The sequence below is a fragment of the Pavona decussata genome, unplaced genomic scaffold (assembly GCF_977016875.1).
Source record: "Pavona decussata unplaced genomic scaffold, jaPavDecu1.1 SCAFFOLD_155, whole genome shotgun sequence".
In the NCBI taxonomy this organism is placed as follows: domain Eukaryota; kingdom Metazoa; phylum Cnidaria; class Anthozoa; order Scleractinia; family Agariciidae; genus Pavona; species Pavona decussata.
In genome coordinates, this window is record NW_028145567.1 from 4,072,106 (window position 1) to 4,087,061 (window position 14,956).

The 14,956-nt window shown below is 45.3% G+C and overlaps 1 protein-coding gene across 2 annotated transcripts in view; it reads right to left on the reverse strand.

Annotated features, from left to right (window-relative positions):
• Nucleotides 1–14,171, reverse strand: part of LOC146465959 (uncharacterized) — a 29,580-nt gene extending 15,409 nt beyond the window's left edge. Inside the window, exons 1-2 of one of the 2 annotated variants that reach the window (XM_085128342.1) lie at nucleotides 14,018–14,171; nucleotides 8,496–12,786 (exon numbers count right to left, since the gene is read on the reverse strand). In XM_085128342.1, coding sequence (XP_084984468.1) covers nucleotides 8,986–12,762 — 3,777 coding nt within the window. In that variant the 5' untranslated portion in view covers nucleotides 12,763–12,786; nucleotides 14,018–14,171 and the 3' untranslated portion in view covers nucleotides 8,496–8,985. Of the gene's footprint in view, nucleotides 1–8,495; nucleotides 12,787–14,017 lie in introns of those variants that run through there. The other variant, XR_014868224.1, reaches the window with a different exon arrangement.
• Nucleotides 14,172–14,956: the final 785 nt, after the last annotated feature.

Sequence of the window (14,956 nt, forward strand, 5' to 3'; positions counted from 1 at the left end):
TTGCTACGCTTGCTACGCTTGCTACACTTGCTACGCTGACTACAATTCCTACGCTTGCTACGCTTGCTACACTTGCTTTGCTTGCTACACTTGCTAGCCTTGCTACACTAGCTACACTTGCTACGCTTGCTACACTTGCTACGCTTGCTACACTTGCTACACTTGCTACGCTTGCTACACTCACTACGCTTTCTACGCTTACTTCGCTTGCTACGCTTGCTACGCTTGCTACACTTGCTACGCTTGCTACGCCTGCTACGCTTGCTACGCCTGCTACGCTTGCTACACTTGCTTCGCTTGCTACGCTTCCTACACTTGTTAAACTTGCTACGCTTGCTACACTTGCTACACTTTTTACACTTGCTACGCTTGCTACACTTGTTAAACTTGCTACGCTTGCTACGCTTGCTAGACTTGCTACGCTTGCAACACTTGCTTCGCTTGCTACACTTGCTAGCCTTGCTACACTAGCTACACTTGCTACGCTTGCTACACTTGCTACACTTGCTACGCTTGCTACACTTGCTACGCTTGCTACACTCGCTACGCTTGCTACGCTTACTTCGCTTGCTACACTTGCTACGCTTGCTACACTTGCTACACTTTTTACACTTGCTACGCTTGCTACACTTGTTAAACTTGCTACGCTTGCTACACTTGCTACGCTTGCTACACTTGCTACGCTTCCTACCTTGCTACACTTGTTAAACTTGCTACACTTCCTACACTTGCTACGCTTGCTACACTCGCTGTACGCTTGCTTCGCTTCCTACACTTGCTACGCTTGTTAAACTTGCTACACTTGCTACGCTTCCTACACTTGCTACGCTTGCTACACTTGCTACACTTGCTACGCTTGCTACCTTGCTACACTTGCTACGCTTGCTACGCTTGCTAGGCTTGCTACGCTTGCTACGCTTTCTACACTTGCTACGCTTGCTACGCTTGCTACACTTGCTACAATTGCTACCTTGCTACACTTGTTAAACTTGCTACACTTGCTACACTTGCTACGCTTGCTACACTCGCTACGCTTGCTTCGCTTCCTACACTTGCTACGCTTGCTACACTTGCTACGCTTGCTACACTTGCTACAATTGCTACACTTGCTACGCTTCCTAAACTTGCTACGCTTGCTACACTTGCTACGCTTGTTACACTTGCTACGCTTGCTACACTTGCTACACTTGCTACGCTTGCTACCTTGCTACACTTGCTACAATTGCTACCTTGCTACACTTTCTACGCTTCCTACCTTGCTACACTTGCTACGTTCGCTACACTTGCTACGCTTGCTACGCTTGCTACACTTGCTACGCTGACTACAATTCCTACGCTTGCTACGCTTGCTACACTTGCTTTGCTTGCTACACTTGCTAGCCTTGCTACACTAGCTACACTTGCTACGCTTGCTACACTTGCTACACTTGTTACCCTTGCTACACTTGCTACACTTGCTACGCTTGCTACACTCGCTACGCTTTCTACGCTTACTTCGCTTGCTACGCTTGCTACGCTTGCTACACTTGCTACGCTTGCTACGCCTGCTACGCTTGCTACGCCTGCTACGCTTGCTACACTTGCTTCGCTTGCTACGCTTGCTACACTTGTTAAACTTGCTACGCTTGCTACACTTGCTACACTTTTTACACTTGCTACGCTTGCTACACTTGTTAAACTTGCTACGCTTGCTACACTTGCTACACTTGCTACGCTTCCTACCTTGCTACACTTGTTAAACTTGCTACACTTGCTACACTTGCTACGCTTGCTACACTCGCTACGCTTGCTTCGCTTCCTACACTTGCTACGCTTGCTACACTTGCTACGCTTGCTACACTTGCTACAATTGCTACACTTGCTACGCTTCCTACACTTGCTACGCTTGCTACGCCTGCTACGCTTGCTACGCCTGCTACGCTTGCTACACTTGCTTCGCTTGCTACGCTTGCTACACTTGTTAAACTTGCTACGCTTGCTACGCTTGCTACGCTTGCTACGCTTGCTACACTTGCTACGCTTGCTACACTTGCTACGCTTCCTACCTTGCTACACTTGTTAAACTTGCTACGCTTGCTACATTTGTTAAAGTTGCTACACTTGCTACACTTGCTACGCTTCCTACACTCGCTACGCTTGCTTCGCTTCCTACACTTGCTAGGCTTGCTACACTCGTTAAACTTGCTACGCTTGCTACACTTGCTACACTTGTTACACTTGCTACGCTTGCTACAATTGCTACACTTGCTGCACTTGTTAAACTTGCTACGCTTGCTACACTAGATAAACTTGCTACACTTGCCACACTTGCTACGCTTGCTACGCTTGCTACCCTTGTTACGCTTGCTACACTTGCTACGCTTGCTACACTTGCTACGCTTGTTAAACTTGCAACGCTAGCTACACTTGTTAAACTTGCTACACTTGATACGCTTGCTACGCTTGCTTCGCTGCTACACTTGCTTCACTTGCTACGCTTACTACACTTGCTACGCTTGCTACACTTGCTACGCTTGCTACACTTGCTACACTTGCTACCTTGCTACACTTGATACGCTTGCTACACTTGCTACGCTTGCTACACTTGCTACGCTTGCTTCGCTTGCTTCGCTTGCTAAACTTGCTACCTTCCTAAACTTGATACGCTTGCTACACTTGCTACGCTGGCTACAATTCGTACGCTTGTAACGCTTGCTACACTTGCTTCGCTTGCTACACTTGCTAGCCTTGCTACACTAGCTACACTTGCTACGCTTCCTACACTTGCTACACTTGCTACGCTTGCTACAGTTGCTACACTTGCTACGCTTGCTACACTCGCTACGCTTCCTACGCTTACTTCGCTTGCTACGCTTGCTACGCTTGCTACACTTGCTACGCTTGCTACGCCTGCTACGCTTGCTACGCTTGCTACGCCTGCTACGCTTGCTACACTTGCTTCGCTTCCTACGCTTGCTACACTTGTTAAACTTGCTACGCTTGCTACACTTGCTACACTTTTTACACTTGCTACGCTTGCTACACTTGTTAAACTTGCTACGCTTGCTACACTTGCTACGCTTCCTACCTTGCTACACTTGTTAAACTTGCTACGCTTGCTACGCTTGCTACACTTGCTACGCTTGCTAGACTTGCTACGCTTCCTACCTTGCTAAACTTGTTAAACTTGCTACACTTGCTACACTTGCTACGCTTGCTACACTCGCTACGCTTGCTTCGCCTCCTACACTTGCTACGCTTGCTACACTTGCTACGCTTGCTACACTTGCTACAATTTCTACACTTGCTACGCTTCCTACACTTGCTACGCTTGCTACACTTGCTACGCTTGTTACACTTGCTACGCTTGCTACACTTGCTACGCTTGCTACCTTGCTACACTTGCTACGCTTGCTACGCTTGCTACGCTTGCTACACTTGCTACGCTTGCTACGCTTGCTACACTTGCTACCTTGCTACACTTTCTACGCTTCCTACCTTGCTACACTTGCTACGTTCGCTACACTTGCTACGCTTGCTACGCTTGCTACACTTGCTACGCTGACTACAATTCCTACGCTTGCTACGCTTGCTACACTTGCTTTGCTTGCTACGCTTGCTACACTTGCTACGCTTGCTACGCCTGCTACGCTTGCTACGCTTGCTACGCCTGCTTCGCTTGCTACACTTGCTTCGCTTGCTACGCTTGCTACACTTGTTAAACTTGCTACGCTTGCTACACTTGCTACACTTTTTACACTTGCTACGCTTGCTACACTTGTTAAACTTGCTACGCTTGCTACACTTGCTACGCTTGCTACACTTGCTACGCTTCCTACCTTGCTACACTTGTTAAACTTGCTACACTTGCTACACTTGCTACGCTTGCTACACTTGCTACGCTTGCTACACTTGCTACAATTGCTACACTTGCTACGCTTCCTACACTTGCTACGCTTGCTACACTTGCTACGCTTGTTACACTTGCTACGCTTGCTACACTTGCTACACTTGCTACGCTTGCTACCTTGCTACACTTGCTACGCTTGCTACGCTTGCTAGGCTTGCTACGCTTGCTACGCTTGCTACACTTGCTACGCTTGCTACGCTTGCTACACTTGCTACAATTGCTACCTTGCTACACTTTCTACGCTTCCTACCTTTCTACACTTGCTACGTTCGCTACACTTGCTACGCTTGCTACGCTTGCTACACTTGCTACGCTGACTACAATTCCTACGCTTGCTACGCTTGCTACACTTGCTTTGCTTGCTACACTTGCTAGCCTTGCTACACTAGCTACACTTGCTACGCTTGCTACACTTCCTACACTTGCTACGCTTGCTACAGTTGCTACACTTGCTACGCTTGCTACACTCGCTACGCCTGCTACGCTTACTTCGCTTGCTACGCTTGCTACGCTTGCTACACTCTCTACGCTTGCTACGCCTGCTACGCTTGCTACACTTGCTTCGCTTGCTACGCTTGCTACACTTGTTAAACTTGCTACGCTTGCTACACTTGCTACGCTTCCTACCTTGCTACACTTGTTAAACTTGCTACGCTTGCTACATTTGTTAAACTTGCTACACTTGCTACACTTGCTACGCTTGCTTCGCTTCCTACACTTGCTACGCTTGCTACACTTGCTACGCTTGCTACGCTTGTTACACTTGCTACGCTTGCTACACTTGCTACACTTGCTGCACTTGTTACGCTTGCTACGGTTGCTACACTTGTTAAACTTGCTACACTTGCTACGCTTGCTACACTGGCTACGCTTGCTTCGCTTCCTACACTTGCTACGCTTGCTACACTCGTAAAACTTGCTACGCTTGCTACACTTGCTACACTTGTTACACTTGCTACGCTTGCTACAATTGCTACACTTGCTGCACTTGTTAAACTTGCTACGCTTGCTACACTTGATAAACTTGCTACGCTTGCCACACTTGCCACGTTTGCTACCCTTGTTATGCTTGCTACAGTTGCTACGCTTGCTACACTTGCTACGCTTGTTAAACTTGCAACGCTAGCTACACTTGTTAAACTTGCTACACTTGATACGCTTGCTACGCTTGCTTCGCTTGCTTCGCTGCTACACTTGCTTCACTTGCTACGCTTACTACACTTGCTACGCTTGCTACACTTGCTACGCTTGCTACACCTGCTACCTTGCTACACTTGATACGCTTGCTACACTTGCTATGCTTGCTACGCTTGCTACGCTTGCTTCGCTTGCTACACTTGCTACCTTGCTACACTTGATACGCTTGCTACACTTGCTATGCTTGCTACGCTTGCTACACTTGCTACGTTTGCTACACTTGCTACCTTGCTACACTTGATACGCTTGCTACACTTGCTACGCTTGCTACACTTGCTATGGTTGCTACGCTTGCTACACTTGCTTCGCTTGCTACACTTGCCAGCCTTGCTACACTAGCTACACTTGCTACGCTTGCTACACTTGCTACACTTGCTACGCTTGCTACACTTGCTACACTTGCTACGCTTGCTACACTCGCTACGCTTGCTATGCTTACTTCGCTTGCTACGCTTGCTACGCTTGCTACACCTGCTACGCTTGCTACGCCTGCTACGCTTGCTACGCTTGCTACGCTAGCTAGGCCTGCTACGCTTGCTACACTTGCTTTGCTTGCTACACTTGCTACGCTTCCTACCTTGCTACACTTGTTAAACTTGCTACGCTTGCTACACTTGCTACACTTGCTGCACTTGTTACACTTGCTACGCTTGCTACACTTGTTAAACTTGCTACGCTTGCCACACTTGCTACGCTTGCTACCCTTGCTACACTTGCTACGCTTTCTACACTTGCTACGCTTGTTAAACTTGCTACGCTTGCTACACTTGTTAAACTTGCTACACTTGATACGCTTGCTACGCTTGCTTCGCTTGCTTCGCTTGCTACACTTGCTTCACTTGCTACGCTTACTACACTTGCTACGCTTGCTACACTTGCTACACTTGCTAAGCTTGCTACACTTGCTACCTTGCTACACTTGCTACACTTGCTACGCTTTCTTCGCTTGCTACACTTGCTACCTTGCTACACTTGCTTCGCTTGCTTCGCTTGCTACACTTGCTATGCTTGCTACGCTTGCTACACTTGCTACGCTTGCTACACTTGCTACACTTGCTACCTTGCTACACTTGATACGCTTGCTACACTTGCTACGCTTGCTACACTTGCTACGCTTGCTTCGCTTGCTACGCTTGCTAAACTTGCTACCTTCCTACACTTGATACGCTTGCTACACTTGCTACGCTGGCTACAATTCGTACGCTTGCTACGCTTGCTACACTTGCTTCGCTTGCTACACTTGCTAGCCTTGCTACACTACCTACACTTGCTACGCTTGTTACACTTACTACACTTGCTACGCTTGCTACATTTGCTACGCTTGCTACACTTGCTACGCTTGCTACACTTGCTACGCATGCTACACTTGCTACACTTGCTACGCTTGCTACACTTGCTACACTTCCTACGCTTGTTACACTTGGTACACTTGCTACGCTTGCTACGCTTGTTACACTTGCTACACTTGCTACGCTTGTTGCACTTGCTACACTTGTTACACTTGCTGCACTTGCTACACTTGCTACGCTTGCTACGCTTGCTACACTTGCTACGCTTGCTACGCTTGCTACGCTTGTTGCACTTGCTACACTTGCTACACTTGCTACGCTGTCTACACTTGTTACACTTGCTACACTTGCTACGCTTGCTACACTTTCTACACTTGCTACACTTGTTACACTTGCTACACTTGCTACACTTGCTACACTTGCTACACTTGCTACGCTTGCTACGCTTGTTGCACTTGCTACACTTGCTACACTTGCTACGCTTGCTACGCTTGTTGCACTTGCTACACTTGCTACGCTTGCTACGCTTGCTACACTGGCTACGCTTGCTACGCTTCCTACGCTTCCTACGCTTGTTACGCTTGCTACGCTTGCTACGCTTGTTACACTTCCTACACTTGCTACGCTTGCTACGCTTGTTGCACTTGCTACACTTGCTACACTTGCTACGCTTGCTACACTTGCTACGCTTGCTACACTTGCTACGCTTGCTACGCTTGCTACACTTGCTACGCTTGCTACACTTGTTGCACTTGCTACACTTGCTACACTTGCTAGACTTGCTACGATTGCTACACTTGCTACGCTTGCTACGCTTGCTACGCTTGCTACGCTTGTTGCACTTGCTACACTTGCTACCCTTGCTACGCTTGCTACGCTTGCTACGCTTGTTAGACTTGCTACACTTGCTACGCTTGTTACGCTTGCTACACTTGCTACACTTGCTACGCTTTTTACACTTGCTACGCTTGCTACACTTGCTACACTTGTTACACTTGCTACACTTGCTACACTTGCTACGCTTGCTACGCTTGCTACACTTGCTACGCTTGCTACACTTGCTACGCTTGCTACGCTTGCTACACTTGCTACGCTTGCTAGCCTTGCTTCGCTTGCTACGCTTGCTACACTTGCTCTGCTCTCTACGCTTGCTACACTTGCTAGACTTGCTACACTTGCTACACTTGCTACGCTTGCTACACTTGCTACACTTGCTACGCTTGCTACGCTTGGTATACTTGCTACGCTTGCTACACTTGCTAGGCTTGCTAGGCTTGCTACACTTGCTACACTTGCTACACTTGCTGCACTTGCTACACTTGCTACGATTGTTACGCTTGCTACGTTTGTTACACTTGGTACACTTGTTACGCTTGCTACGCTCGCTACGCTTGCTACGCTTGTTACACTTGCTACGCTTGCTACGCTTGCTACACTTGCTACAGTTGCTACGCTTGCTAGCCTTGCTACGTTTTCTAGCCTTGCTACGCTTGCTACAATTGCTATGCTTGCTACGCTTGCCACAGTTGCTACACTTGCTAGACTTGCTACACTTGCTACACTTGCTACACTTGCTACGCTTGCTACGCTTGCTACACTTGCGACGCTTGCTACACTTGCTAGACTTGGTACGCTTGCTACACTTGCTACGCTTGCTACGCTTGTTACACTTGCTACGTTTGCTAGCCTTGCTACGCTTGTTACACTTGCTACGCTTGCTAGCCTTGCTACACCTTGTAGCCTTACTACGGTTGCAGCACTGCAGTTGCTATACTTTTTGTATTTTTAGTCTTTTAGTGCACTTTTAATTTAGTTCATGTTACGGTTATTATATTTATTTTTTGTCATTTCCAACACACTTATTACAAATTCTTCTACTAGATGTATTGTGGCAAAAGGTACACTCACTCAGTATTTAACAGTTATTGGTCGCTTAGATATTGCTCCTTGAATGCCACGCTCATGATTATTTGTCAATATAGTGATTACTGAGATTTTTTTGTTACATGCCCATATTTAAAAAAAATATAGGAAATTCTATCAGCAAATCACGGAGCAGCTTCACTGAGATACTGTTTGACTCAGTTTTTCTGAGCATACAACATAAACTTCGATCACGTTCATCATCATTTCAACATATGATCAAAGTTAATTTTCTTATTGGTTTCCAACCAAAACTATTACTATAGCAACGGTAGCTCATAACCTCTCAAATAAATAATGAATGAATTTTAAAGGGGTGATTTTGTTTATTCCTGCATTTTTCACTAATATCTCTGGCAAAGTAAAATTTGAGAATTTGTATTTTCTGTTAAAGGGTCATTCCTTGTAGCAAAACAATCTATATGTATATTGAGCTACATGGGTGTCTCCAATTTTGAGATATCTATGTTTAAAAACAGTGAAAATAAAGCGAAAATGAATGAAAACGTTTCTACTTCGCCTCTTTCCATGACACCCCGCGCGTCTCAATCCATCCTCGTATCCAATCTTCTCACCCCACAAAACACGGAAATAGCGACTGGGTACGAGTCTGTAGTCGAATGGCAAGAGCCACTCATGATACTCCTTTGCCTTTTCCAGGTCACCTTGGTCATGGAGTACAGTAGCCTAGTTGTTATAAGAACTGGCGACACCAAGATGTTTATCTCCCTGCTTTTGTAGTCGAATGGCTAGGGCACGCTCATGATACTCCTTCGCCTTCTCAAGGTTACCTTGGTCACGGAGTACAGTAGCCAAGTTGTTATAAGAACTGGCGACATCGACATGTTGATCTCCCAGCTTTTGTAGTCGAATGGCTAGGGCACGCTCATGATACTCCTTCGCCTTCTCCAGGTCACCTTGGTCATGGAGTACATTAGCCAAGTTGTTATAGGACCTGGCGACATCGACATGTTGATCTCCCAGCTTTTGTAGTCGAATGGCTAGGGCACGCTCATGATACTCCTTCGCCTTCTCCAGGTCACCTTGGTCATGGAGTACATTAGCCAAGTTGTTATAGGACCTGGCGACATCGACATGTTGATCTCCCAGCTTTTGTAGTCGAATGGCTAGGGCACGCTCATGATACTCCTTCGCCTTCTCCAGGTCACCTTGGTCATGGAGTACATTAGCCAAGTTGTTATAGGACCTGGCGACATCGACATGTTGATCTCCCAGCTTTTGTAGTCGAATGGCTAGGGCACGCTCATGATACTCCTTCGCCTCCTTCAGGTCACCTTGGTGATGAAGTACAGTAGCCAAGTTGTTATAAGAACTGGCGACATGGACATGTTGAGTTCCCAACTTTTGTAGTCGAATAGCAAGGGCACGCTCATTATACTCCTTCGCCTTCTCCAGGTCACCTTGGCCATGGAGTACATTAGCCAAGTTGTTATAAGAACAGGCGACATCGACATGTTGATCTCCCTGCTTTTGTAGTCGAATGGCTAGGGCACCCTCATGATACTCCTTCGCCCTCTCCTGGCCACCTTGGTCATAGAGTACATTAGCCAAGTTGTTATAGCACCTGGCGACATCGACATGTTGATCTCCCTGCTTTTGTAGTCGAATGGCTAGGGCACGCTCATGATACTCCTTCGCCTTCTCCAGGTCACCTTGGCCATGGAGTACATTAGCCAAGTTGTTATAAGAACTGGCGACATCGACATGTTGATCTCCCAGCTTTTGCAGTCGAATGGCTAGTGCACGCTCATAATACTCCTTCGCCTTCTCCAGGTCACCTTGGTGATGGAGTACACTAGCCAAGTTGTTATAAGAACTGGCGACATCGACATGTTGATCTCCCAGCTTTTGTAGTCGAATGGCTAGGACACGCTCATGATACTCCTTCGCCTTCTCCAGGTCACCTTGCTTACTGAGTACATTAGCCAAGTTGTTATAAGAACTGGCGACATCGACATGTTGATCTCCCAGCTTTTGAAGTTGAATGGCTAGGGCACGCTCATGATACTCCTTCGCCTTCTCCAGGTCACCTTGCTTACTGAGTACATTAGCCAAGTTGTTATAAGAACTGGCGACATCGACATGTTGATCTCCCAGCTTTTGAAGTTGAATGGCTAGGGCACGCTCATGATACTCCTTCGCCTTCTCCAGGTCACCTTGGTCATCGAATACATTAGCCAAGTTGTTATAAGAACTGGCGACACCGACATGTTGATCTCCCAGCTTTTGTAGTTGAATGGCTAGGGCACGCTCAAGATACTCCTTCGCTTTCTCCGGGTCACCTTGGGCCTGGAGTACAGTAGCCAAGCCGTGATAAAAACGGGCGACATCGATATGTTGAGCTCCCAGCTTTTGTAGTGAAATGTTTAAACCTACATACAGGAATCCTCTTGCTGTGTTAAACTCGCAATGGGTAACGCATATGTTGCTAAATCGTATGAAATAATCTGAATAGTGTTTAATATCCAACGCAAAGTTTTCGACGAGTTGGACTATGTCGTCTCTGTTATAAGTAGTTTGAATTTCTGTTCTTAAGTACTTTAAATGAGGAACAAGATGCCTGCTGTTACTAACACAATCTAACTCATCTAACAGGTGATCATCTATGAACTGATAAAATGATGTAATGGCTCCGTGATTCATTTTGAGGTTTTCACCCTCCGAATAGCTTTTAGTTTCATCTTTGATTACGCTGCGCACAACCTGATGTAAACAAATGTAGACATCACTCTCATCCTCTTCAAATAACAGCAGTTGGCCTCTTTGAATCCGCATTCGAATGATATCGTCATCCTTGAACTCCTCCTCTTCATTCCGAATGTAGTTTATCACAATTTGAAGGTTTAATGGTTGTTGTGAACAGAGTGAAAGAAAACTGAATGTGTGATTTAAAACTTTGTCTGATGACATCACATTTTTCACGGCTAATGTAATTGCTGCGGTCATAGATTTTGGATAGCTTGGGTTTGTGTCAGAAAGAAGGGTCTCAGTGTCAGCACGCTGGCCTTTGTTTAGTTTTTCCAGGTAATCTTTCCAGCCATAGTTTGAAGATGCTTTGTTCTCACGAACGTGTTTGACAAATGTAGCGGCACTTGCTAAGGCAAGAGGTTGATAGTCTAATGTCTGTGCGACCTCCGTTTCCACCTCAGTAACAGTGATACCAGAAAGCGTGGCTAATAAGGAAGTGGCATCAGCAAGCTTTATACCCTTGCTCACTGAGATGTGACCAATGAAGGAGTTTGCCAAAGGGATGGAAGCAGTGTCCTGTGTTGTGATTAACATTTGTCCTCCTAACCACTGTTCGTTCCCAGGTTCTGGCAAATGAACACTTGCTTGAGGTATGCTGGTAACATTGTCAACTACCAGTAGCCACGACGTGTAGAGCTTAACTTTTGTGCTAACTAACGTCTTGAGATTGGCGATCTTCTCTTCTATCTCTGAATCCTTAGAACTGAGTGTGTTTGTAATTGCATATTCTGAACAGTTCAACAGTCGAGCGCAAGAGACATAGGATTTTAGTAGTGAGTCAAGACTTTCAGCATTAAGAGTCATTACGAATGCGGTGTCTGTGACTTCTTGGAAAAATCTCTTCGCGACGAGCCCGGCCAACTGAGATTTGCCACTTCCAGGGTTCCCTGAGATGTACAGGTAACTTAAGCGGTTTTTGTTGCCTTCTTTAAGTTCTCTTAGCTGTTGGGTTATTTTAGTTACCTCATCATCTCGACTTGCAACGTCGTGTGAAGGCTTGGGAGGGAGGATGCAAAATGAGGAAACTTCATTCCGAAGCTGATCTTCAAGGACCTGTCTTTCATCTTCTTTTTCTTGAAGTTCCGCCTCTTTTTCTTGAATTTCCCCTTCTTTCTCTTGAAGTTCCGCATCTTTCTCTTGAAGTTCCTGATGGAGGTCGTCAACGTTTTGCAATATCGTCGCCAACTCCTCCGTTGGAAATCTTGTCTGGTTTCTGATTTCTTGAATTCGCAAGGTGGTGAGCCCGAGTGCTTGAAATGCTACGTCAACTCTAGCTATGGCATTATGAAACTCTGGGTCCGAGAGATGGCCTCGTGGAATGTGAGCAAATTCTTCATTTCGAAATTCCCTGAGATCCTCTACATTTGATTTGACGACCGCGTTAAGGCTCTTGCCGATGCAATCCGAGTACAAGATGGCGTAAAAGAGCATGGTGCAATCCCACTCAGCTCGATTTCCTTTTATCATGGTCGCTAAAAGTTTCGCATTTCTTCTTTGGTTCCACGGAGATTCCCCATTATAGAAATCCAATCCATTCCTCGGCTCGTCCTTCCATTCACCCAATGAAGCTTTGTAGCGGTTGTCCCATTCCTGTTTAAAGATTGTTCGGAGACCCTCGGCTAGTACATCAGTGGTGACACAGCAAATCCTGAAGTAGTTGAGTTGTTCATCGCTGAATTTTGTTGCTTTAGCCATATACAGCTTGTGTGACTTAACGCGCTATAAAAATAATATTCTGTTGTTAGCAAGACGGAGGTGGACTCTCGGTGGCTTGTTACAAGTTCTAACACCTGGCAACGTGTACGTTTTAACTTTACGTTTTTAAAGCCGAATTTGTGTGTGTGTGTGGAAAGTGTACATCTTTAAGGATGATCATACAGTATCTGAACCGGTCTACGTATGATCTACGCATGCTCAATTCAAGGTTTTGGCGTTTCCTGCATTTTAGACCCCAGAGAGCTCTTCCCTTTTGGCTTGACTGTTGGGATCTTATGAAGCAAAAGGGAAAACAAAATTGTTGTTGCGGCTGTAAAATCAACGGTGTTTCTCGATTTAAAGAGGTTTACATTTCACACCTGGGAAATCAATCTACTGGATGAGCTTAATTGGCTTCACAATGAAATGGACACTTCATGCAAAATCAGTTGCCGGCGAAAGCTCCAAATTTCTGGCCCTGTAAACACCTCAGTTTCGCCATTAAATTTCCGCACCATTGCTTTCTCTTCTCTAGGTTTTCGTTTTCTAGACACCCAACATTTCTTACATACTTAGAACAGTACATCTTAATTTGACACGATGTTTTCCCTTCACACTCAGACCAAAGGTAATTTACCGCAAACAGCAACAGATGATGTGCTACACTTTTAAAATAGCTTTCATTTAAATCAGTGTTACTAAATGATCAACTCATACCAAATAGGATTTCATCCATAAAGTCCGAAGTTTAATTGAAACAAATTTTATGATTTGTTCTTAATAATAAGCTTTATTCATCCATCTTAAAAAATAAATATACAATGGATTTACATAATTGGATCTAAAGTTGAAAAAAAATACACAATCATGAACAAAGGAACCTTGCGGCCCGCGCCATAAAAGAGTTCGTATGTCTTTTCGTTCTTGACCTCCTGGTCCCTGTGTCGATCTCAGATTACAACTGTAGCTAGTATTTGGCTTTGTAGTGAAAATTTGATTTGGGTGTTTTTTACAATTTACAATTCTGTCCAATTCACGCTGTCTTGACTCTATATGTACCATCGCCAAGTGTTATACAGAAGCGGACGAATGAAGTCAAAGGAAATAATATGTTTTCGTTTATCATTCCTTCAACAAACATATGCAAATTTCCAACTTAGACGTATAAATCGGACAACGTAGGAATCTAACCAGTTTGCATGGAATGGAAGCCTTATTAAAAGCGAAACAAAAGTAAAAAATAAAGAATGCTTACCCTTTGCTAAGTTTCCACTCAATTGCAGGGTAAACTAAAACAGCAAGTAGCAGTTATCAGTGTTGCCAGTAAAGAACCCTTCAGCATTGAAAATGATCGATGAGGAAATTTGAAAGACTTTCACTTTCGAGTTTAGGACAAGACGTACTTATCTATTTTTAGGCATCACGTGTTCAGATCACGCGATGTTTACCTCAACATGCGTCTCTGCGACTGCATATTTGCATGCAATATTACGTGCTAACTAAAAATCCGCGTGCGAGTTTGAAAGCCAGATCTTATTAATTAAGAGTTCCATGAACTATGAAAATCACATAATTTAGAGACAGCCTATAACTTTAATATTGGGTAGAGTCGCGATTACTAATATGTTCGCGTGATCATAGAGCGTGATGTTTTTCTTGTCTGTACACATGCGGCGATGTCTCTCAGACAAGGGGGACTCGGGTTTCATAATTTCAACTTGATGTTTATTGCTACAACCATGTCACGCTACACATTTCTCAGTTGAATGCCCGCAGTCAACAACTTTATGCAACATAGTGTAGTTACTGGTTGGAGAAAACACGCATTTCCAAGTTGAGTACTTACAGTTATCACGTGAAACGAAAAAAAGGTACATGAATGAATGAAGGAAAAGCTAACGAATGACTAACCGGCTGACTGACTGACTGACGGACGAACGGACGGACGGACTGACTGACTGACTGACTGACTGACTGACTGACTGAATGAATGAATGAATGAATGAATGAATGAATGAATGAATGAAAAGCGAACAAACGAATGAATGACAGACTGATTGACGGACGGACGGAGGGGAGGACTGACTTGCTGTCGGACGGACAGACGGATGGACTGAATGAATTAATGAATGGATGTAATCATGTGGCCACTCACAGCCGATAGAGAACGGCGAAAATCTAGCCAAACAGCAGT